The following is a 24,970-nucleotide window of genomic DNA, read 5'->3' on the forward strand; positions in this document are numbered from 1 at the left end:
CTGTAGGATGTTCTGAAAAAACAGGTCTGATCCATGGAGGCCCCACTTCACAACTTACAGAACTCAAAGGATCTGTTGCTAATGTTACGCCTGGATGGGTCAGAGCTATTTTGATGGCACGACCGGGACTAACACCTTGTTGGGCAGGTGGTACCATTTACAACTTCACCTAGGGCAGCAAGATTGCTAGTGCTTGACACTGCAGCAGAGTAAATTAATCAAGGAGCAACTAGTTTAGAAGTGAAGGTGCTTATAACGTACACCTGGAGAATCATTGTGGTGGTACCAGTTGCAGAGTGCGATTTCACTTAAAAATGTGCAGGCTTTACATTACTGAGAGACTTGAGTGTGAGGAATGTTCAGTTTGAGTAAACAGAGGTAATCAGTGAAGTACACTACAATCAGTAAGCAAGGTATGCGTAAAACGTTTGATGATGGGCCGATAAATGCGAAACATATTTACAGTACCTGCAGATGAAGCGAGTTAGCGAAGGCAGCTGCGAAGGCCACTTCAACGAGTGAGCGCGCCAGCAAGTGACTTGAATATGAACGGTGTGCAGTTTGAGTTACGAAGAGCCACTAATCGCATGCAGCTGCAAGCAGACTTTTCTCCAGAAAATATCCAACAGCAGCAGCAGCAGCCGCTGGAAGCCTTTCGGGGGGCCAGCTTTGGAGCGCACTTGAGTGATCGAGCGAGCTTCTACCTCTCGCGGCCAGTCCGGTGCCCCGCCTCTGCGCGCTCCTCTGCCCTACACGGTGGAGTGCGCGAGCTCCAGCGAAGCCCTGCGTGTGTGTCAGAGGGGCGCGTTTGAAGAGTACTGCAGGAGCAGCGGCAGCGTTGTGTGTGTTGGGCTCCGCGAAGCCTGCCATCCCACCCGTTCGGGCTCTGTGACGGGGCACCGCTTGGGTGGCCGAACGGCTCGCCAGTTTTGGACACATTTCTATGCGGATGTTTACTCCACACATGGGCGACTCGGTGTTTTTTGACAGGCTGCTCTCGTGCGCGGTAAGTGTGAGTGCTTTTTATTTCTCATTGCAAGAGCGCATCTCGCCTAAAGGACTTAAGTCGCCTACTTGCGGGGTGTCGCCCTTACTGTTTTGATTAGATTCCAGCGTGTTTTACATGTTTATGTTTAATAGTGCATTACAGTTAAGTAGTTTATCTTCGCACAATCTGTTGCCCTTGTAGGGATGTGGTCATTAGAGGTCTGTTTCTGCTAGAGCGATGCCTTTTCATTAATATTTTATAAACCGCCTTTCAGAAAAATGCATCCTATTGAAACACGTTTAGCCAATATGGTTTAAAGATAATACACGCGGAAAAGGGCAAATAAAAGTGGAAAAATAAAAAGTTTAGCCCGAAAACCTATCGCAAAGTTTCGTCCAACTGCTTCGTCGATGCCACCGGCAGCCGTACTTCTGTGTGCCCCGGGCTTAGTCGATTTTATGGCATTTCATTCATCTTCTTGGAGGAATGCGCTTGTCATAATTAAAAAGTGTGGCTATTTAGGATCAAAAGGGCAATTGATATAGTGTCATAAAGTACAGGGAAAATTGCATTTGCCGCAGGTCTCCTCTCAACTCTGCGATTCTTCACCTGGACCCTTCTGTTCGCTAAAAAAATCTGGAAAATGTGTGCCTGTTCACCTTATCACTAGTTCATCTGCAGGATATGATCGGGGACGCTCCCTTCATATGCATAGCTCAGCAAATGCTGGCAGTTTTAGTTTGTTGATTTGTAGCAGGCTTCCTGAATGCAATGGCTTTTTTTTTTGGATGGACCATCAAGTCCAGCCCGTGGCTTTCCTTCACCTCCTCCTCCCTCCTAGGGTTTGGCATTTGACCCCAAGCTATGAGCTTTCCAGATTGCTGTTGTGGAAAAGATGACAGAACGGATTTGACTCCTAGTCTCCACAATTAATGGAGCAGGTCGCAGTGTGGTCTAGTGGCTATAGAAGTGGACAACTGTGAAGGGCTAGTGTTTTGTTTTGTTTACTTTAAAGTAGTTATAATATCATGTAATTTGCTAGGCTTTTTAATCCAGACCAGGATTGCAGTGGGGTCAGAGCCTATCCTAGTGAGCATGGGGCACAAGGCAGGAACAAACCCTGGACAGGGCACTAATACACACACACACACACACACACACATACACACACTGTAGCCAATTTAGCATTGCTAGTCCACCTAACCTGCATGTCTTTGGACTGTGGTACTGTGGGATGAAACCCAACTGGAGAACACTTATGTATACACACAGGGAACATCAAAACTCCACATAGGGAGAACCTGGCACACAAACCCTGATCTTCTAATTGTGTGGCAGCAGTGCTAATACTGTACCACAGTGCCACCCCTAGTTATAATGTGCTGTGGTAAAATCGTCACTCTGCTACATGTAATATTTCTGTACCAATGTATTAAACTAACTGTATTTTATAATTAGTTGCTTTACTTTATGTAACACAAATTGAAGAAATCGCTATTACAGAGTATAATACAAAGTGACACAGAATTGCAAAATTACTTTATAAATGTAAAAGATAGTTTATACTCCATTTTCAGATCTGATTATCCTGTTCAGGACTTCAAGAAAATCAGAATTAACCCTGGATATTGTGCCATCAATGCCAGGCACACTCATGAACACACTCTCACTCATCATGGGCAAATATAAAATTGCCAGTTACCATAACATACTCATTTTTGGGATATGGGAGAAAGGAAAACACAGAAAGAATGCTAAAACTCCACAGAAACAGTCATTTGGCTGGGATTTGAATCCAGAACTGTAGAGCTTCGAGGCAGTGGCACTTATCAGTGCATCACCATGACATCCAGTCTTTAAACTCCAGTAATTATCCAGTGACCGTTTTATTAGGAATGCCTATCTAGAACCCCACTTTTGTTTCCAGAATGGACCATTGATTGAGCAAAGTGGTGGAAATGTTCCTTAGGCATTTTGATCTATGTTGTCTTGCTAACATCACACAATTTCTGGAGATGCATTGTTTCACACTTTTTTTGAAAACCTCCTGTCCTATATCATCTCAGAGGTGTTTTGCTGGACTGAGATCTGTGCAAACCATTAGAGTATACTGAAGTCAATAACATTTTTGTGAAACTAGTTTGACACATGATTGACAGCAGTGCATAGGAACACAGTGGCATTAATTTGACTCTCCCTTGGTATTAAAAGGCTAAATGTGTGTCAAGAAAACATTCCTCATACACTGTTGATACATGTTAAGATGGATCCATTCTCTTTATACCAAATACTGTCCCTACCATCTGCGTGTTGCAAAAGAATTTGAGAATCATCAGACCAAGTGACTTTTTCCACCCTTCATTCATTTAGTTTTAGTGATGACAAGCCCACTGTTCTTAGCTGACAGGAGTGGACCTGAGAGTGGTTCCCTGCTGTTGCAGATTGCCTGCTTCATATTAATGGATGATGTTCCTAATACTGTTGTAAAAAGCTATTATTTGAGCATTATAGCCTTTCAGTTAGATTGAATGTGTCTGGTCATTCTTATCTGACCCCTCTTATTAACATAGTGTTTTTGCTAACAGAAACAGTCACAGAATGTTTTTTGTTTATTCCACCATTCTCTCCAAACTCCAAGAGAATATACTGAAAGAAAATACCAAGAGAGCAGCTGTTTCGGAGATGCTGGACCATATCTGGCACCAACAATCATACCAGAGTCAAAGTTGCTTATATCCTGCTGCTTTCTGATTCAATCACCGAGTTGCAGCCTAATGACTGGTTGTTTGGAGAAGCATGCTATTTCCTTTCGCAGGCAGATATACCTGTTAAAGTACTTACTTAGAGTATATTTGTTTACTAATATCAAATAATTCTTTTTATCTTTTTAAAAACCTGAGAAAATTATACTTTCATTATTTATACAGTACATTTATTATTGCAAATGACAAAAAAGCTGTGATTTTACAGTTGTGTCCGTATTTCCATACTGACGCACTGGCACGATTAGTGATGTTCGACATTGAGCCCATGGACAGGCAACGTTGTGTTTTACAGTTCAGCATCTTTGCCACCAAGCCCGCTGTATTCTTACATTCATTCATGCATCTTCCTAACCCAATTAATTCACATTTTGGATTTATTAGGCATAAGATAAAAATCAGACCTTAACAGATTGCAATTTTGTAGCAAGACATTAACACTCACTCATAGAAGAGCATTTTAGAGAAGTCAAATAACCTAGAATGCACTTTGGAATGTTGGAGGATAATTCATGTGGGCTGTAAACAGAGAGATGTTGCAGACTTCACATAGATAATGACTGAGACAGATTGGAATTCAGTATTTTGAAGGTGTGCGACAGTAGCACTAATCTCTATGCTGCCTTGCCTTCTTGTAGTGTGTCATTCTTTATGTGACATGACACTTGCGGAATCTAGGATATTAGTAGCATAGCTAACTCCCTAATAAGTAACATGTGTCTAGCTTAAAGACTAAATGACAACTAGTACTGTCTAACCCTATTTCTTAGTTGTTGTGCACTTACTGAATATAGAACTTTTGTATGGTAAACACCATCCAAACACTGAAGGGAAACAATAGAGGTATATATGGAACTTTCTGTAAATATTTCTTCTCAAACATATTTCATAGCTTTCTAAAAGTATTGGCCCCTGAAAGCACTTTGAGTACCATTACGCAATCACACCTTGACTCATCAATACTAGTGGAGACACATTCAGCTTCTAATTTCATTAACTCAATGGAAAGCATATTTTGAGAAAGAATGATTCATTGATTGCCTTCTGGTTTGCAAGACTGGTAATGCATGAATATATATGGAATAAAGATTTATTAGTGTTTTCTTTATATGTGAGTTTAGTACAGTTTATTTGGTCAGGTGGGATAAAGTTAAATAATATTAACTTAAGAGATCATATCCAAGTAAAACAAATGCAGTCACCTTAAGGTTTATGTGCTGGTGGATTCTCTAAAATAACTGAGAAGTTATTTTATCAGTACCCTGGGGAGATTCATTCCACATGAGAAGTATAGTCATAAATGTAATAGCTCCAGTAAATGTAAAATCAATAAACTTGGAATTAGTTTTTTCAGTTTCAGATGAACTATCATTATTAAGATGGTGATGCTAAAGATAATAAAGACTTCTTTTGCTAATCTTTTGTGTCTTAAAATACCTGCAGGCTAAACTTGTAATGATATGCTGTTTCCTACCATTCATTTCTAAGAAGCTGGTATTGGTGCCCCCTAGTGACATCAGTTATTAACTGTGGCATTTTTAATTGAACAGTTCTATAACAAAATTTATCTTTTTGTTAAATAAATCAATTAAGGCGTAACTGTTACATGAAATTTATATCAGTTGTTTGTAAAGAAGCTTGAGGGAGCCGCTCAAGTGACAAGATTCTGACAGGTTATAAGACTCCATCTGCAACTGCAGGTTCTCTCTTTGTATAAATTTGTTATCTTGTGCCAATTTACACTTCCCATAATATCTGTTGAATTGTTTGTTCATAAAATGAGTATTTGGATTATGATTTACCTGTTTATAAAACATCCCTTCTGCAACAGATTTTTAGACTATAGTAGCAAAATTCTTCTATTTATCCAGATTATCCTGTAGTTATTGACGTCTCTGTGTCCTAGAACTTTTAACACAGCGATTATTTATCTATCACTGTATACAGTGGGGTTTTATTCATTCTGAATAGACTAAGTTATTCAATATTAGCTTTTATTTTTACTTATATTTTCTATTATTATTTGTAATTACTAATTGAATACATTGAACGTGAATCTGCATGCAGCCCAAATAATATGTATGTACTAATATAAAGATACTGAATTAACAGGCAGTGTTATCAGCTGAAAAAATTGAAATACATTCAAAGCTGTATTGTGTGTTGGGAAGTAAATGCTTATCACCGAGTTTACTAGAGTTTCCTGTATTTTTCAAGTGTTACTTGAAAGAAGGATCAAGTATAATTGAGGCAATTGAACCTTGGCTTTTTAATGTCTGACGTGTTGGCCATGATGCTTAGTATACATTTTCATTATTTTTGCATAACTTTGCGTATCATTTAAAATATCAGAGCATGACTTGGGAGTCCATTATTGTACATGTTTTGACTGCATGATTATTAGCACTGCTGCCTTGTAGCTACATAATGCACCTTTAATTTAGCTTATTGTCACTTGTACAGAGTACAATTAAATTCTTACTTGCAAGTTTAATCATCATGCAACATGTCATTCTTCAACCTTGCAATCAGTAAGCATAACAACTGGTACTCAGATATGGATTCCTCTAGATTCTACTATACCTATAAGTGATTTGTTTAAAAAGTAAATAGAAAAATCTTAACAAAACATGATTTAATATTGATATGTGAAAGGTACTGTACAGTATATTACACAGAAGACACTAGTTTAGACTTTCCTTAATTACAAGGAGGTGTCATGGATAGTAGAAATTTGGTGATCTTCATAACTTGACTGGATTTTGTGAAGGTTTAGTGAATAACAACAACAACAACAACAACAATAATAATAATAATAATAATAATAATAATAATAATAATAATAATATATTTTTTTAATAGGCACCTTTCTTAGCACTCCATGTCACCTTACAAAGAATTAAAGTAACAGTAATAATGACAAAAACAAATAGATCAATTAAATCAGATAACACTAAGGGTGCAAAAGTAGTAGCAAATATCAAAGATAGCTGGTTGTAACCGTGGTAAAATCATAGTTGGTATGCCAAACTATTTTTAGCAGATTGGCCTGTTCTTATAACAGTTTTTATTGGGTTCTTGTGTAATGCTTTGATCCAGAAGTCTCACACCTGGGTATACAAAAAATAATTCTAGATAAATGTTCTATCATTATATTAATTTTATGCCATTTTAACCATATTCATTTATCTGTTAATGTTGGGTAGGCCATCCATCTGTTCAGTTTTTCTCCTACTTTTGAAATTAGTAGGCAGACAGTAATGTCAGTCATCCACCCAATAATCCATTGAACCATCATTCCACCACTCAAAAATTGCGAGGTAGGATAAAGACATTGTAGCATCCAGACTTGAGGTGAATTTAATTAATTCATCAAATTGATGTGAATTTTTAAAGAGAGCTGAACTGCGACCTGAATTGTCTATTGTGTTTGTTTATTTTTGTGTGATGTTCTTGTTTATTTTCCAACTTTCTTTATATTGAATAGCTGCAAAAGTCATCCTCACCATATTCTGTATGCACAAAACAATGCTGTGGAATGAATGTGAAAACTTGGAAACAATCTTATAATTAGTCACTTAGATTCACTTGCAGTTAAAGCTTCAGAGATTAAGGAGTTTGGCAATTGCAGTCTTCTTAATTGTAACTCCTTCGGAGTTGTTTCGAGACATACATGTAGCATTGGGCAATAATATGATCTGTCCCCTATTCCTAGGTAAATGCATTAATGCAGCTCACACCCTCTTCAGTAATTAAAAGTACAATGCAAAGCAGCCAACGGTGTTCTGACTTCCTGCTAATTATAATAATTAAAAAAATGTAATTCAATAAAAAAAAATTGTATGGCTTTTTTTGTTGGCAAAGTCTTTTGTCAATATGATTTAAATAAAAATGTATTTTTTGGTGTAATAATAAAAATAATATTTTTATTATACATTTTTATTTTATACATTTTATTATACATTTTAAGATATTCTTTATATTATGTATTTATTATCACTATTATTTAATTTGGTTCCACATCTCTCTCCTCTTGTCAGCAGCTAATGCGACAGACTAATAAATATCAGTATATAAGGGAAAGCACTATAGTCTATTATCCACCTCACTTAAATCGGGGATGGGTGGTCAGGGAGTTTAGTGTTATGGTAGCTGAACTTCACAGAAACCAAACATGGATGGAGTGCCATTTCATTGTAGAAAACACTTAGAGAAACCCACACACACTCAGTGACTGATAATTGAGTCAATAGTTAACCTAATCTGTTTGTCTTTTGAATGTGGAGCAGTTTATATAGACTTCATTATACATCCACCTGCACAACCAGTCAGTTTGCACTATTGATTTGTTGACTTCTCTGTAGCTTTGTCAGATGTTTTGTTTGATTGATTGTTGTTTATTTTGTCTGATACATGTTGTGTGTTTATATATGACAAATATTTTTATTCACACTGTTAAACATTTATTGAGGTGTATTGCTATGATAAAGTGATTGTTGTTCTAGCTTAGTTGCTATACCCAATACCATAGTGTCACTGTAAGCCCATGCAAGTTACAGAAGAGCTAGCAAAAACACATTTTTTATGATCAAATATATTATAACAATATGCTAAATTCAAGTGGAAGGAATGCTATTGAGTTACCTTTGCATATTAGAGCAAAATCAAAATATTGTAGGGATAAGCTGTAATGGAAGATATCATGGTACTGTAGATGGTTTGTGTAAGTGTTCTTCAAGTTAAATTCCATGAGTGGATGCTGCACCAGTGGGCTGGGCACTAGGTGCTTGTAGTTTGGCAAACAGTATTTATTTTTTGGACAATGTGCAACATTTTCTGCTTTTTGTCATTAATCAAGGCAGACTTAACCCCAATACATCCCTTAAAGGGTCAGAGGAAGGCCATCAGTTTTGCTTTTTTAATTTTAATTTTTCATTAATGAAGAAAATTTTGAAGTCTGGAATGTTGCAAATGCAACAGATGCAGCTGCCATGTGTGTTTTTTCATATCCATACTTTGAAAATAATGTGGCCAATTTATGTATGGGATTTTATTTTGTATAACTTAAGTGCTGTAAAGAGTATGACTTATGAAACTTATAGGTTTATGTAACATCTATCCATCCATGCATCCTCTTCCGCTTATCCAAGATCAGGTCGCGGGGGCAGCAGCTTGAGCAGAGATACCCAGACTTCCCTCTCCCCGGCCACTTCTTCTAGCCCTTCAGGGGGAATCCAGAGACGTTCCCAGGCCATCCGAGAAACATAGTCCCACCAGCGTGTTCTGGGTCTTCCCCGGGGCTTCCTCCCAGTTAGACATGCCCGGAACACCTCACCAGGGAGGCGTCCAGGAGGCATCTTGATCAGATGCCCGAACCACCTCACCTGACTCCTCGCGATGTGGAGGAGCAGTGGCTCTACTCTGAGCCCCTCCCGGATGACTGAGCTTCTCACTCTATTTCTAAGAGAAAGCCCAGACACCCTGTGGAGGAAACTCATTTCAGCCGCTTGTATTCGCGATCTCGCTCTTTCAGTCACTACCCACAGCTCATGACCATAGGTGAGGGTAGGAACGTAGATCGACCGGTAAATTGAGAGCTTTGCCTTACGGCTCAGCTCCTTTTTCACCACGACAGACTGATGCAGAGCGCGCATCACTGCAGATGCCGCGCCGTTCCGCCTGTCGATCTCACGCTCCATTCTTCCCTCACTCATGAACAAGACCCCAAGATACTTAAACTTCTCCAATTGGGGCAGGATCTCGCTCCCAACCCTTAGAGGACACTCCACCCTTTTCCGGCTGAGGACCATGGTCTGGCATTTAGAGGTGCTGATTCCCATCCCAGCCGCTTCACACTCAGCTGCGAACCGATCTAGAGAGAGCTGAAGATCACTGCCTGATGAAGCAAACAGGACAACATCATCTGCAAAAATCAGTGACCCAATCTTGAGTTCACCAAACCAGACCCCCTTAATGCCCTGGCTGCACCTAGAAATTCTGTCCATAAAAGTTATGAACAGAATCGGTGACAAAGGGCAGAGGGCAGCACTGGCAGAGCCCAACTCTCACTGGAAACAGGTTCGACTTACTGCCGGTAATGCGGACCAAGCTCTGACACCGATCGTACAGGAACCGAACAACCCTTATCGGGGGTCCGGTACCCCATACTCTCAGAGTACCCCCCACAAGATTCCCCGAGGGACACGGTCGAATGCATTTTCCAAGTCCACAAAACACATGTAGACTGGTTTGGCAAACTCCCATGCACCCTCCAGGACCCTGCTAAGGGAGTAGAGGTAGTCCACTGTTCTGTGACCAGGACGAAAACCACACTGTTCCTCCTGAATCCGAGGTTCGATTATCTGATGGACTCTCCTCTTCAGGACCCCCAAATAGATTTTTCCAGGGAGGCTGAGGAGTGTGATCCCTCTGTAGTTGAAACACACCCTCTGGTCCTCCTTGTTAAAGAGGGGGACGACCACCCCGGTCTGCTAATCCAGAGGCACTGTCCCCGATGTCCATGCGATGTTGCAGAGACGTGTCAACCAAGACAGTCCTACAACATCCAGAGCCTTGAGGAACTCCAGGCGTATCTCATCCACTCCCGGGGCCCTGCCACCAAGGAGTTTTTTGACCACCTCGGTGACCTCAGTCCCAGAGATGGGGGAGCCCACCTCCAAGTCCCCAGGCTCAGCTTCCTCAGTGGAAGGCATGTTAATAGGATTGAGGAGGTCTTCGAAGTACTCCCCCCACCGACCCACAACGTCCCAAGTCGCAGTCAGCAGCGCACCATCCCCACCATATACAGTGTTGACAGTGCACTGTTTCCCCCTTCTGAGACGGCGGATGTTGGATCAGAACTACCGAAGCCGCATTCTGTTTGGCCTGCCGGTACCTATCAGGTACCTCCAGAGTCCCACAGGACAAAAGGGTACTGTAGGACTCCTTCTTCAGCTTGATGGCATCCCTCACCTCCGGTGTCCACCAATGGGTTCGGGGATTGCTGCCACGACAGGCACCGACCACCTTATGGCCACACCTCTGGTCAGCCGCTTCAACAATAGAGGCATGGAATATGGCCCATTCGGACTCAATGTCCCCCACATCCCTCGGGACATGGTCAAAGTTCCGCTGGAGGTGGGAGTTACTTCTGACAGGGGCTCTGCCAGACATTCCCAGCAGACCCTCACGACATGTTTGGGCCTACCAGGCCTGACCGGCATCCTCCCCCACTATTGAAGCCAACTCACCACCAGGTGGTGATCAGTTGACAGCTCCGCCCCCTCTTCACCCAAGTGTCCAAGGCATGTGGCCGCAGGTCCTGGTGCCACCCCTATGCTTAAACATGGTGTTCGTTATGGACAATCCGTGTCGAGCACAATAAGTTCAATAACAAAACACCATTTGGGTTCAGATCGGGGCGGCCGTTTCACCTAATCATGCCCTTCTAGGTCTCACTGACATTGCCCACGTGAGCATTGAAGTCTCTCAGCAGAACGAGGGAGTCACCAGAAGGTATGCCCTCTAGCACCCCCTCCAGGGACTCCAAAAAGGGTGGGTACTCCAAACTGCTGTTCGGTGCATACGCACAAACAACAGTTAGGACCCGTCCCTCCACCTGAAGGCTGAGGGAGGCTACCCTCTCGTCCACTGGGGTATACCCCAATGAACAGGCTCCAAGTTGTGGGGCAATAAGTATGCCCACATCCGCTTGGCGCCTCTCACTGCGGGCAACTCCAGAGTGGTAGAGAGTCCAGCCCCTCTGAAGGAGGTTGGTTCCAGAGTCCAAGCTGTGCGTTGAGGTGAGCCCGACTATATCTAGCTGGAACCTCTCGACCTTGCGCACTAGCTCAGGCTCTTTCCCCTTCAGAGAGGTGACATTCCATGTCCCAAGAGCCAGCTTCTGTAGCCAAGGATTGGACCTCCAAGGTCCCCGCCTTCGGCCACCATCCAACTCACACTGTATCTGACCTCCATAGGCGGTGAGGCCATGGGAAGGGGGACCCATGTTGCCTCTTTGGGCTGTGCCCGGCCGAGACCCATGGGTGCAGGTCCGGCCATCAGGTTCTTGCCATCGAGCCCCAGCTCCAGACCTGGCTCCAGAGGGGTGCCCCGATGACCTGCATCCGGGTGAGGGAAAATGGCGTCCAAAGTTTTCATTCATCATAGAAGGTTTGGTGAACCGCTCTTTGTCTCATCCCTCACCTAGGACCAGTTTGCCTTGGGTGATCCTACCAGGGGCATAAAGCCCCGGACAACAAAGCTCCTAAGGTCATTGGGACACGCAAACCCCTCCACCACGATAAGGTGGCGGTTCGAGGAGGGGGTTTATGTAACATGTATTAGATTTACAAGTTTTATCTGGTAACTTTATTGTGGTGACTGTCTTTTGGCTAATGGTTGCTCCTTCAACCAGAATGTATTATGCAACTCATTTTGCATCATAATTGTACATAAAATCACACTAGTTTTCATATTCAATATCTTAAGGGCATGCTGTCTTTGAATGTTGCACCCCACCTCTACAATGTGCAATAAGAAAAAGTTACCTTCAGTCAGATATTCATTACAAAACATTAAAATCCGAAATTTAGTACTAATAACATAATACTTAAATGCAGAACACTTAGATTCTACAGTTATTTGTCTTATTAGATATACTTTAAACATACAATATCTCCAAACATATATATGATGATGAATGAATATTAAATTACTGTTTTCTGTAAGTGGTCTTGTTTTCTTTTAAACCCCAAAGGTGTGTGTATTAGGCTTATCACCAACTGTGTACTGGGTCTGCATGATTGAGTTTATTTGTGAACAAGGTGCCAACTTCGCCTGAGAAAATTTCTAAGTCTGAGTGGTTCAGTTAAAGTGCCATTATTTTATCAGATGTATCAGAAGTACTGTGTGGCTTAGCATGTTTCTGTGTAAAATATTTGTATTTTTGATTTACCAGAGGCTAATGCAGTATTAGGGCGGCACGGTGGCGCAGTGGTAGTGCTGCTGCCTCGCAGTTAGGAGACCCGGGTTTGCTTGTTCTCCCTGTGTCTGCATGGGTTTCCTCCCACAGTCCAAAGACATGCCGGTTAGGTGGATTGGCGATTCTAAATTGGTCCTAGTGTGTGGTGTGTGGTGTGTGTCCTGCAGTGGGTTGGCACCCTGCCCAGGATTGGTTCCTGCCTTGTTGGCTGGGATTGGCTCCAGCAGACCCCTGTGTTCGGATTCAGTGGGTTGGAAGATGGATGGATAATGCAGTATTATAGCAGAACATGTTACAAATCGTTCTTGTTGGTTTTGGTATGAAAGACATTGCTTCAGAACCCTGTATTAAAGCAGTATGTTACAAAGTTGATTAATTCAAAGCTAAAAACTGATAAAAATTAACAACTCTTCATTAGCATCAAAGATTAAAATTAGAACTGCCACAGTATACAGTGCATTTGAATAAATGTCTGTTGCTTACTCAAAAGCACAATCCTGTTCTCTTATTATCACATTCGGAAAAACACCTTTAGAAAAAAATGTAACTTCAGTCTATTCAACCATGGCTTCGCTCAATCAGTTAATGTATTCTGTTTTTATTTAGTCTTTTTTAACTTTATAAAGGCTGATCATTGATTGTGATCGCAAACTTAATGATAATATGCAGGGGGACAACAATGTTGGCTTTATCAAAAACGCAAGGTTATGCACTAAAAAAAAAAAAAGCAGTGTAATAAGTTTATCGGAAATGTATTGTTACATGTGACACACCCATGGTCCGCCTGTGTGATGTTTTTCTTTGTTTTTAACTGTGCTTGTTTTACCACAGGTACCCTTTCCTCTGCTCTTATAATCATTCCCCATTCAAGTGGAAAAATCCCACCTCTCGTCAAATGCTGTATGTGGGTACTCAATAAAATTAGGAAGGTAAAACTGGATCTCAAAATTGATTAAAAAAAAGCAATTGTAGCACTTGCTATCTTTGATGACAGTCCACTTTCATCAAGACTGCTAATTAAACTTTGTGAGCACAGATGAAATTGTCTGGAGCAGCACACTGGCTCATGGGAATTGCAGTTCTCACTTCAGTATTTGCACAAGGTTGCAGATAAGGTTAAGGTGATAGGGAGTAATATATAATACAGTATATACCTTTCTGGCTGAGTCAGTTGCACAAAATTGACTACCTTCACTTCCATAGAGCCTCTTGAGCACCTGCTAAATGCACCTTCTTTGAACTTCAGCGAACTTTTCTTTTTACCCATTTTACTTCGCCTCAATATATGGCTTCTAAACCCGCATGCCCCCTTTCTCCAAGTGATCACTGTCAGCTCTGTGGTGAAATTGGGGATGCCGTGCGTTACAATTGTCACTCCCTACAGCATTATTAACGATAACTATCAACAAATGAAACAAAAAAAAATCATTTATTAGCTACTTTTTTTATTTCTACACTGTCACCAAATTTCAACTGAATCCTTGAAGGCATTTTGAGATTTTGGGGTATTTAGTTTTTCTATCATCGGATTTTTTTTACCCCTAAATATTGATATATCAAATGTCCTGCTGTTTAAGCTAAATGAGAAATAGTGGTGAGTGAGCTGATAAGTTATTCAGTCAGTGATCTGTGCATTATATACTGTATACTGTATTATGTAGTGTCAATTAAGCCTCTCTATATATACATATAGATGTAATCATGTCGATTGATGGGCAGACATCAGGTCCAGCGTTTTTTAGTCCTTTGTTTAAAGATGGGAATCAGCTTCCTATGAACTAAATATAAAATGGAAAATGAATCTATGGAATCTGTGTTATCTGAATGCATCCACTATCAATCAGTTAAAAATATTTTAATCTCACCTGAATTATGCGTTTGAGAAAAAAAGATTACTAAAGCAATTAAATATTACATCTAATGAAGACAGATGTATTAGTTTTAAAAAAAAATGGTGGTTAGCCTATGGCGCTATGTAGGTAGTAATTGTCTACAAAAATGTAAAAATATCAGTTAATGAATGAGTAAAATTGTGTACATATATTGTAAAAACATATTTAAATCCTTATAGCATACTAATAATTTCACTGAACATTTGTGTAGATTACAATTTCTTAGACATAAAACAAACTGTCATATAGTATTATACAGTTACTCTCTGGCCAGACAGAGTTTTGAGTTTACAAGAAATCTGGCAACATTCAAGTTCTGTTAGTTGTTAATATTTGACCTAAGTGACTAAACAATGAAATCTTCAAGACTTCTTTAAGGTGTGCTTTGAATAGTTGTTTTCAGACTTTTGACTGGCTTTACTTTCATTGTAGAGAAATATTATACTTGAGTGTAAATGATATGTAAATGACTGCATTATATACTGTACTTCAAAGTCCACTTAATTCATGTCAGGGTCACTCTGAGCCAGTTTTGGGTACAAAGTTTACTTGGACAGGGTGCCAATCCAGCATTATAAAGTTGTGCTTTGTTATTGGGTATATACTGTACATGAGTGTGAATGTATTTTACAAATGTCTGCCGATTTTTTGTCAACTAAGCCTGAGAAACGGTCATATGTAATAAGGGAAATAGGCAGTTTTTTTGTGTGACAGGTCTCACGATTCTGAAAATATAAAAGAGAGGTATAAGCTATATATTATTTTGATGGAAATACTGTCCATTACAGAAGATGTTTAGCTCCATTAAGCAACCTTTTGTGGTTGTCAGTGTGAGACTGCTCAGTGTTTTCTATTTTTAATGCACAAATTATGTTACATTTTATTGACACATACTTTAACATTCTTTGGTTTGGTGAACAAAGCTCAAGGAACAGTCTCACAAACATATTTGTTTTAAGTTTGTAAATGTGAATTGCAGTCTTATATTAGCTCTGCTATAACCTCATATAAAGACTGAATGAAGCTTATTTTGGTGTCAATAGGTGCGAGCTAGGAGCCATCCCTGCAAGGGTGCTAGTTGATCACAGGGATCACTCATACCTACCCACACTCAATTTCTATATATAGTGCCAAAAAGTATTCACATCCTTGGAAGTTTTGACATGTTATTGTTATGCAATATTAAATCACATTAAGTTTCATTTTGTTTTTTTTACACTGATCAACTAAAAAAGACTCTTTAGTGTCAAAGTGAAAAGAAATCTCTGCAAAGTGGTCTAATTTATTTACAAACATAACACACAAAATAATTGACAGTGTAAGTATATACTCCCTTTAATAAGACACACATAAACAACCACTGCTGAAGCAAATTGGTTTTAGAAGTCACATAATTAATTAAATGGAGATCTCCTGTCTGCAGTCAAGGGGTTTCAACTAATTGTAGCATGAATGTACCTTATCTGGTGAGTCAGCATTGTGGCCTAACGTACACAATGAAGACAAAAAGAACACTCCAAAAAATTCCATGAAAAAGAAAAGTTCAAGTCAGGGTGTGGATACAAGAAAATATCCAAGTCAGTGAATATCTTCCGGGGTACATTTAAAGCAGCCCTTAAGAAATGGAAAGAGTATGGCACAACTGTAAATGTGTGCAAAACAGGCCATCCACAGAAACTGAGTGATTGTTCAAGAAGAACACTAGTCAATGGGGCCACCGAGAGACCTATGAGAACTCTGAAGGAGTTACAAGCTATGTGATTGAGACCGAAGAGACTTTCCATATAATAACAACTGTGTAGCAAAGAGAAAACCACTATTGAAAAATATGCACATAGCATCTCAAATATAGTTTGCCAGAAGTAACATTGGAGACTCTGAAGTCAACTGGAAGTTGGTTACGAGGTATGATATCTTGACATGCACAAACATTGCACATTGTGAAAAATATACCATCCGTGAGGAATGGTGGTGGTTGCATCATGTGATGGGAATGCTGCTGTGCAGCATAGCTGAAACATCTTGTGAGAATAAAGGGAAAATGAATGCAGACAAATACAGGGGAATCCTGGAGGAAAACGTAGTGCTGTCTGCAAGAAATGTGTACCTTGGGGAAAGACTTGGTTTCCAGTAAGAGAGTACCATGAAGCATAAAGACAAAACTACACAGGAGTGGATGAAAAAGAACAATGTCTTAGAGTAGTCAAGTCAGAGTCCAGATGTCAACCCATTTGAGAATTTGTGGCTGGACTTGAAAAAGGTTGTTCACTTATGATCTCCATCCCACCTGATAGAGCCTGAGCACTTATGTAAAGAGGTAATGGAGAAAAATGACAGGTTCTGGACATATGTGCAAAGATAATAGAGAAAGACCTGTCCACACAGACTCAAGGCTGTTAAAGGTACATTTATTAAATTCTGATATAAAGGGAGTGAACACTTATGTGAGCAATTATTTTGTGTTTTAAAGCATAATTAATTTAGATCACAGGCAGATATCTATTTTCACTTTGGAATTAAAGAGTCTTTTTTCTGCTGATCAAAGTGAAAAAAGCTAAATTAAATTCAGTGTGACTCAATGTGGTATAATCTCAAAATGTAAAAACTATAAAGGGGGTGAATACATTTTGTAGGCACTGCATATGCAAAGAAAATGGTATTTTGGTATGTTTTCAATATACTGTAAACTACAGGAACACTTTGAAAACATATCAGATCTCAGTGGGAAAAAATCATGCTGGATATCTATACTGATATGGACTGAGTAATGTGTTAGGAACGAAAGGATGCCACATTGTTTGATGGACATGAAAATTATCAACCTACACTGGGCTGAATTCAAAAACACCCTGATAATTAAAGTGAAAAAGTGATGCAACAGGCGAGTCCATTTTGCCGAAATTTCATTGCAGTAAGTCAAAATCATGCTAAGTAGTTTGTATGGCCCCCACTTGTTTGTATGCATGCCTGACAACGTCGGGCTCCTAATTAGACAACGGATGGTGTCCTGGGGGATCTCCCCCCAGATCTGGACCAAGGCTTCGCTGAGCTCCTGGACAGTCTGAGGTGCAACTTGGCAGCATCGGATGGACCGAAACATAATGCCACAGAGCTGTTCTATTGGATTTAGGTCAGGCGAGTATGGGAGCCAGTCAATGGTATCAATTCCTTTATCCTCCAGGAACTGCCTGAATACAGGAGGAACCTAGGACCCACTGCCCCAGCATAGGATCTGACAATAGGTCTAAGGATTTCATCATGATACCTGTTAGCAGTCAAGGTGATGTTGTCTAGCCTGTAGAGGTCTGTGCGTCCCTCCATGCATATGCCTCCCCAGACCATCACTGACCCACCACCAAACTGGTCATGCTAAATGATGTTACAGGCAGCATAATGTTCTCCACGGCTTCTCCAGAGCCTTTCACATCTGTCACATGTGCTCATAGTGAACCTGCTCTTATCTGTGAAAAGCACAGGGCGCCAGTGGAGGACCTGCCAAATCTGGTATTCTATAGCGACTGCCAATCGAGCTCCACTGTGCTGGGCAGTGACCACAAGGCCAGCTAGAGGACGTCGGGCCCACAAGCCACCCTCATTAAGTCTGTTTCTGATTGTTTAGTCAGAGACATTCACACCAGTCGCCTACTGGAGGTCATTTTGTAGGCTCTGGCAGTGCTCATCCTGTTCCTCCTTGCCCAATGGAGCAGATACTGGTCGTACTAATGGGTTTAGGACCTTCTACGGCCCTGTCCAGCTCTCCTAGAGTAACAGTAGATGGTATGTGTCAATATATTGCTGAGAGCATCACACTACTTCCACAGGTGTGCAGTCTTCTCATAGTGCATTCTGCTGCCATCTCTTTCCCTGGTAAACAATACACATGCACTGTCTGTCCACATGGTCTAAAAGACAGACTAGGCCACCTTTTTCTGTTGCTCAATGGTCCAGTTTTGACACTTAATGGGCCCATTGTATATGCTTTTTGTGGTAGACAGGCATCAGCATGGATCCTCTGACCAGTTTAAGGTTATGTAGCTTCATATGCAGGAAGCTGTGATGCATTGTATGTTCCAACACCTTTTTCTCATGGCCAGCATTAAGTGTTTCAGCTGTTTGTGCCTTAGTAGCTCTTTTGTGGGATTAGACCAGATGGGCAAGCCATTGCTTCCCATGATCATCAGTGATACTTGGGCACCCATAACCCTGTTGCCAATTTCACTGGCTGTACTTCCTTGGACCACTTTTGATACTGACTAAACACTGCATACCCTATAAGACCTGCTGTTTTGGAGATGTTATGATCCAGTTGTCTAACCATCACAATTTGGCCCTTGTCAAAGATTCTCAGCTCCTTACATTTTCCCATTTTTTCCTGCTTTCAACACATCACACTCACTGCTTACTTTATGCCTAATATATCCTATCCTTTGACAGATGCCATTGTAACAAGATAAACAATGTTCGCCTGTCAGTAGTTTTAATGTTATAGCTGATCACTGTGTATATGCTTATCATAAAGCAAGTGCCTTTGTTTATATAGCACATTTTTATACAGAGTTGGAGCTCAAAGTGCTTTCTAAGTAGTCAAATAAAAAAAATTCAATTACAAGCAATCAATCAATCAATAAGTAAATAAAAAAGAAATGGAAGAATCCCAAACAGAGGTGATTAATAATTCAATTACAATTAAAGCAGCTCTCATAATAAAATACTTTGAAGAAAATGAGATAATAAAGCTGAGGGATTAAGGAATACTAATCCTGTTTGGTCCATTAAACATTTTGTTAAGGGAATTTCGGTGCAGCCAAATAATAGGGACAGAAAATGTAACTATATGGTATGTTCTATTTGACTTGAAAAATAGTTTCTGATTAAGAAGGTCATAGGAAAGAAAGCACTCAGCTACTGTGGCCATCCATGACAAATGATGGCACTTTTTCATGGTGGGCTATATCACAGGATGGATGCAGTATGCTGCAATACATTTGTTTCCATGACTTAACAAAATATGCAATATCCCTCGCCTGCTATATTTGCAGTTTAATTCACACTTATAAAAGATGTTGCAGCACATGTACATACAACTGAGGTGGGCATTATATTGTGGGGACATGCTTTTGCTCCAACCAGTTTCTCAATTAGCAACCAGTTCTTTATGTTTATGTTTAAATTCACACTCTTCATCTTGTACAGTGCATGTTAAAGGTTTTCTGTGTCAGGAATTTCTTCCAGCACATTTTTAGTTTTCTCTAAAATCAACAACTTAAAATGGGGAGGAATTCAACCCATCAATCCCTCTTTTTTTCTTTTTTGATATTATTAAAACAGAGAAGCTTTATGTGACCATACATAATGGTGAACATGGAATTAATTATTTGTTGATTCCCTTATTATTTATCACTCAAGATTAGTAAAATTCCTTTACAATTAGACTGAAACAAATAATGTAGGAAGTAAGGATCTCTTTTCAAAGAAGGACCTGGAAACAATAACTATTATTCTGAATTTCAAAGCAAAAGACATATTTTTTGAGACAACAGACAGATGTGTAATGTGATCTATCCATGCAAAAAGAGTCCAGTTAACAGTATGATTAATACTGAGTTAAGAAACTGATTGGACTTAATCATGGTTCAGAGTTGGCACTGTATCGTGATGTTTTGTACATTGTTTTTGCTACATTCAAACATACCCTTCTCCATGTGCTTCTGGTCTCTGCCTTATAAGGAATAGATGACTCATTGTTATACATCCTAAAAAAGGATGAATAGGCTTTTAGGAGCATGCTCTTTTCAGTTCTGTGTTGGGGCAAGCACTACAAATATATGTACAGCTTAATTATGTGGCATGTGAGGTTGACGGATTGCCTTACCTCAGGATTGCACTTGACAATGACAGATAAAGTAGGCAGATTAACGAGAAGGACTGCTTTTAGAAACCTACCATTGTTTCCACTGACTCCGTACTCAGCTAATACAGAACAGCTGAAAAATAATTAGGCAGCAGACTTCTGGTATTATGGTTGACTTAAGGAAGGGGCTGAGTATGTGGCAGCTAGGAGTATCACTTCTCAGATGAGATGGATCTCAAAGTTTACAAAACCCTTTCAGATTAGAAGAAATCCTCTGGAGCTATCTCAATATTATGGCAGTAAGACCTGGGAAGGATATGTGGAAATATTATTTTGAGATTTCTTAAACAGGGAAGTGGGGATTAGATTATTCTTAGCAGTATGTTTTTTAAATTATCTGTTGACTGCTCCATAGCAAGTTTGTGATACAAGCTTATGATGATGATTCAGCAAAGTACAAATCTGAGTGGTACCTGAAATGATATATTTAGTCTGAGAAGCTCAAAGGAAAGCTGAAAATGAAACTTCTAAAGGAAAGTACACATGCCAGAAAGGGATGATAACAGTGCCCTCAAGCTCAGGCATCTGACATAGGAAAGGCAATAATACATCACAGATTGGTGACCCCCTGTCATGAGATGATGACAACCAACTATAAACTATAAAATTAAACAAACAATAAGGATGCTTTTTTTTCCCAAAAATGGTTAAATATATCACTTTCAACTACCACCGAAAGTGAGGTCCACTGCATGGTCTGCTGTGGCAGCCACTCTTACATGTCATAGAAGACTGGTGTAGGGTAAGCATGAGAATTTGGAAGTTTGTGTCATTAGCATGGGAAGAGGGCAGTTTATCAATATGCAGTGTCCAAAGCCGATATATGATGCTAATCATACTTCAAAGAGATATGAGACACTGAAAAATATATGCTTTGTGGTTTGCACACCTGACCCTCTGTTTGTGTGTATTATCTGTATCATAGTAATAGGTTCTGGCATTTGTTCACACCAGTCATGTTGTACATACCCCTGCTTAGATCTTATTGGCTTGCATGAATGGCAAAGAGTTAAACATTAGTCAGGGCTGCACTGTGCTGACAACTAAAGGAGAAAACATTTTAAGTAAAAAAATCTGCTTTAACTTTACATTATTTTTCATGAATTCCTCACCACAGTCTATGAACATTTGTTTGTGTGGTTTAAGCACTGCCAGATTAAGCACCTTTCTTAAGAGCACAGCAGGATTTAACAGGTGACACACCCCTTATATGTTGTACAAAGTAAGAAATCCACTTTGAGAACATTTAAACAACCTTTTTTCCTTACCTGGTTGTCATTCTTTTGCACATTGTGATGTATTATTCAAGTGCAAAGGCAATCTTAATCTTACCATATGCTGTTTTATTTATTTCCTAAATTTAGGAGCAAGCTGTGTAATATTTAAACAACCACTATGTAAATTTGTAACATCCAGAACAGCTGTATATTGTGACAAAGTCAATACAATGACATATAACACAGATTAAATAATATCACAGATTATTTTATGCCTTTCCACCTGTAGTTTATATTTGCTCTGCTATGTAATGTAACCCTTGTATTTTGGTGTAGTAATTATTAATATTCTGACATAGTGATAATTCCTGTTCCTATGTGTCTAGAATTATGGGTTCATATTTTTTGCACAATAACCTCATTTTTGAATAGGGTATTTTTGCTTAAAGTATTGCAATTTCATTCTACATCTCAAAGATGAGCATGTTATCTTGACTATTAGCTCAATATAGGCCTTGCATTGAAAGAGCTAAAGTACAGAGGTGTGAAAGAGTGTGTTGCTGAATGGAGTAGCTTGATAATTCTCAACTGGTTGCTACATTATAATAATTTTGATGAGAACTGGTCATTCAGACCAAAAAGACTGCTTATCCTATTCACTTAATTTCTCAAAAATGACATATTTATATTTGAAGGATTTTATAGTACTGCTCTCAACTACTCTATTTGGTGATTTATTACATGTGTCCATTATTCTCTGGGTGAATAAAACCCTTCTAAAATGTAGGAAAAATCTACTCTTAACAAATTGAAGAATTTATTTTAAAGTAAAAGGTAAAGTAAAGGAAAATAGTACTTATAATAATAATGATAATACATTTTATTTAGTTATGCCTTTTTAGACACTCAAGGACACATTACAGGATAAAACCATAAAACAATAAAATTAAATAAATAATCAAAGAAAATTAAACATACTTCTATGAAAAATACAATAAAGCAATGATTTAGGATATCATTTATGCTTTTGAGAAGGCAATTCTAAAAAGGTGAGATTTAAGATGTTTTTATCATAAAGAAACAATATCAAGATAACAAATATTATGAATGAGGGAGTTTTAGAGCTGAAAAGCAGTGTAACTAAAGCTTGACCTCCCATGGAAGACAGGTGGACTGATGTGAAAATAAAACGGTTAGATGTAGAAGGGAGCAAGCAGTAAACAGGCTGGTGTTAAATAACTGGGAGCCTGATCATGGAGTGCTTTTTCAGTGAAGACAAGAATTTTATAGTCAAATACTTACCTGGGAGCCAGTGAAGTTTATATAGAGTAGGAGTAATGTAACAATAACCCATAGTTTGATTTAATAGGCAAGCAGCAGAACTTGGAATTTACTGCTTATTAACAGGTTTAGCTGAAATACAAGACAATCGAGCATTGGAGTAGTATAGCCTTGTTATGTTATAACAAACGCAAGAACTGGTCCCTCAGCCATAGAGCAGAACAGTGAAGTTCTAAAGTGTTACCAAGGGTGACAGAAGACAGTACTGGGTGTATTGTTAATGTGAGATTGAAAAGACAGAATGCTGTAAAAGCAACACCAAGGCTCTTGACTTGAGGGCTTAAAGGAATAATGGTGTCATCAATGCAGATGTTAAAATTTTCAAAATTTTAATGGATAACCCAGAAGATAATTTTCAGACTCCTTAAGGCTGAGATAGATAATATGCTGACCACATTTTAATATAATGGATGGTTTGGTAGAAGTATAAAGCTAAATAGATAGATAGATAGATAGATAGATAGATAGATAGATAGATAGATAGATAGATAGATAGATAGATAGATAGATACTTTATTAATCCCAAGGGGAAATTCAGCATAACAATAAAACTAAATACAATGATGATGCATAACTGAACCAACAGGAATGAAGTATGAGAAAGTAAGAGATCCGGTACTGAACCCTGTGACACACCATGGGTATCAATGGGATGGTAAGAAATATGGTTATTTATTTGAATAAACTGAAATCTGTTAGTTTAGTTAAACTGAAACCATGAATAAGCAATGCCAGTTACATCCAGTTAAGACAAACATTCCAAAAAGAGTGTGTGAATGACAAATTGCGAACTAGGATCAGGAAGGATAGGAGTACTTAGTAATTCACAATCAGCAGCGAGAAGCAGATCATGTATTATTCTAACCAAGTCTCTTTTGCTGCTTTGTTTAGGATAGAAGCCACACTTAAAACGACTTAAATATTTATTAATGTTCAAATGATCAAATAGTTTGGAAGCAACAACATATTCTAACATTTTGGAAAGATAGGGATGATTGGAAATTGAACAAATGCTGAAATCAATGGGATTATCCATGGCGTTCTTGATAATGGGGTGACAGTAGCAATTTTAAGACTGTCAGAGACTATACCAGAGGAAATAAAAGAATTAGTAATAGAGGTTAGAAGAGGAACAAGGAAAGGTACACAAGCTTTGACTAAGACAGTGTGAATTCGGTCAAAATGACATATACATAAATTAGATTTATGGATAATCTTTGATATCAAAATGTCATTAACTGGAGAGACATCTGAAGATTAAGTTGTGACATGTGAACGTGCAGTCATCCAGGATAAAATTTTAGGCAGTTGTGTGAGCCGAGTTGCTGATGAATTGCATCAACTTTAGATGGGAACATTTTTAAAAAAACAGCAAGAAAATTCTAAAGAAACAATAAAAGGAGAAGTACAGTGAAACTGTGGAAGCTTATTAACTGTTGAAAAAATAATTTTGGAACTTCCTAGGCCAGTACTAATAATAGTGTTATAATAAGCAGATCTGGCAGCTGATGGAGCTTTTTTATTTAAGAAGATAGTCAACATATGTTTGAGTATGCACAGTCAGGCCATTTCTTTTGGACAGGAATTTCATACAATGCAGCTCAGAGTTATGCTAAGGTGCGCTATGTTTAAAAGAAATTGTGTTTTAAGAAGAGCGAGATTATCTAAACAATATGAAATATAATTATTATAATATGCAGTTAAGTCAGTGGTGGAAGAGTGATTGTGTGGAAAAGGATTGTTACTAATAATGGAGCCAAGAACACATGGTTGAAGTATTTTCAGATTATGAAAAGATATAATGTGAATGTGACTTATCTTAATTAAGAGAGTTGAGATATTGACAGTAACTGGAAGATCAAGTGTAGTAAAATGA

General features: G+C 39.0%; 1 protein-coding gene across 3 annotated transcripts in view; it reads left to right on the forward strand.

The window, feature by feature from the left end:
- The first annotated feature begins 538 nt into the window (after positions 1-538).
- Positions 539-24,970, forward strand: part of LOC120522883 (rho GTPase-activating protein 6) — a 207,711-nt gene continuing 183,279 nt past the window's right edge. For 2 of the 3 annotated variants that reach the window (XM_039743631.1, XM_039743630.1), the window contains exon 1: positions 539-1,006. Coding sequence is in view for 2 of the 3 variants with exons in the window: in XM_039743630.1 (XP_039599564.1) it covers positions 944-1,006 (63 nt within the window). In the remaining variant the exon portion in view is untranslated. The remainder of the gene's footprint in view (positions 1,007-24,970) is intronic. The other variant, XM_039743633.1, reaches the window with a different exon arrangement.

Source organism: Polypterus senegalus, chromosome 2 (genome assembly GCF_016835505.1).
Source record: "Polypterus senegalus isolate Bchr_013 chromosome 2, ASM1683550v1, whole genome shotgun sequence".
In the NCBI taxonomy this organism is placed as follows: domain Eukaryota; kingdom Metazoa; phylum Chordata; class Cladistia; order Polypteriformes; family Polypteridae; genus Polypterus; species Polypterus senegalus.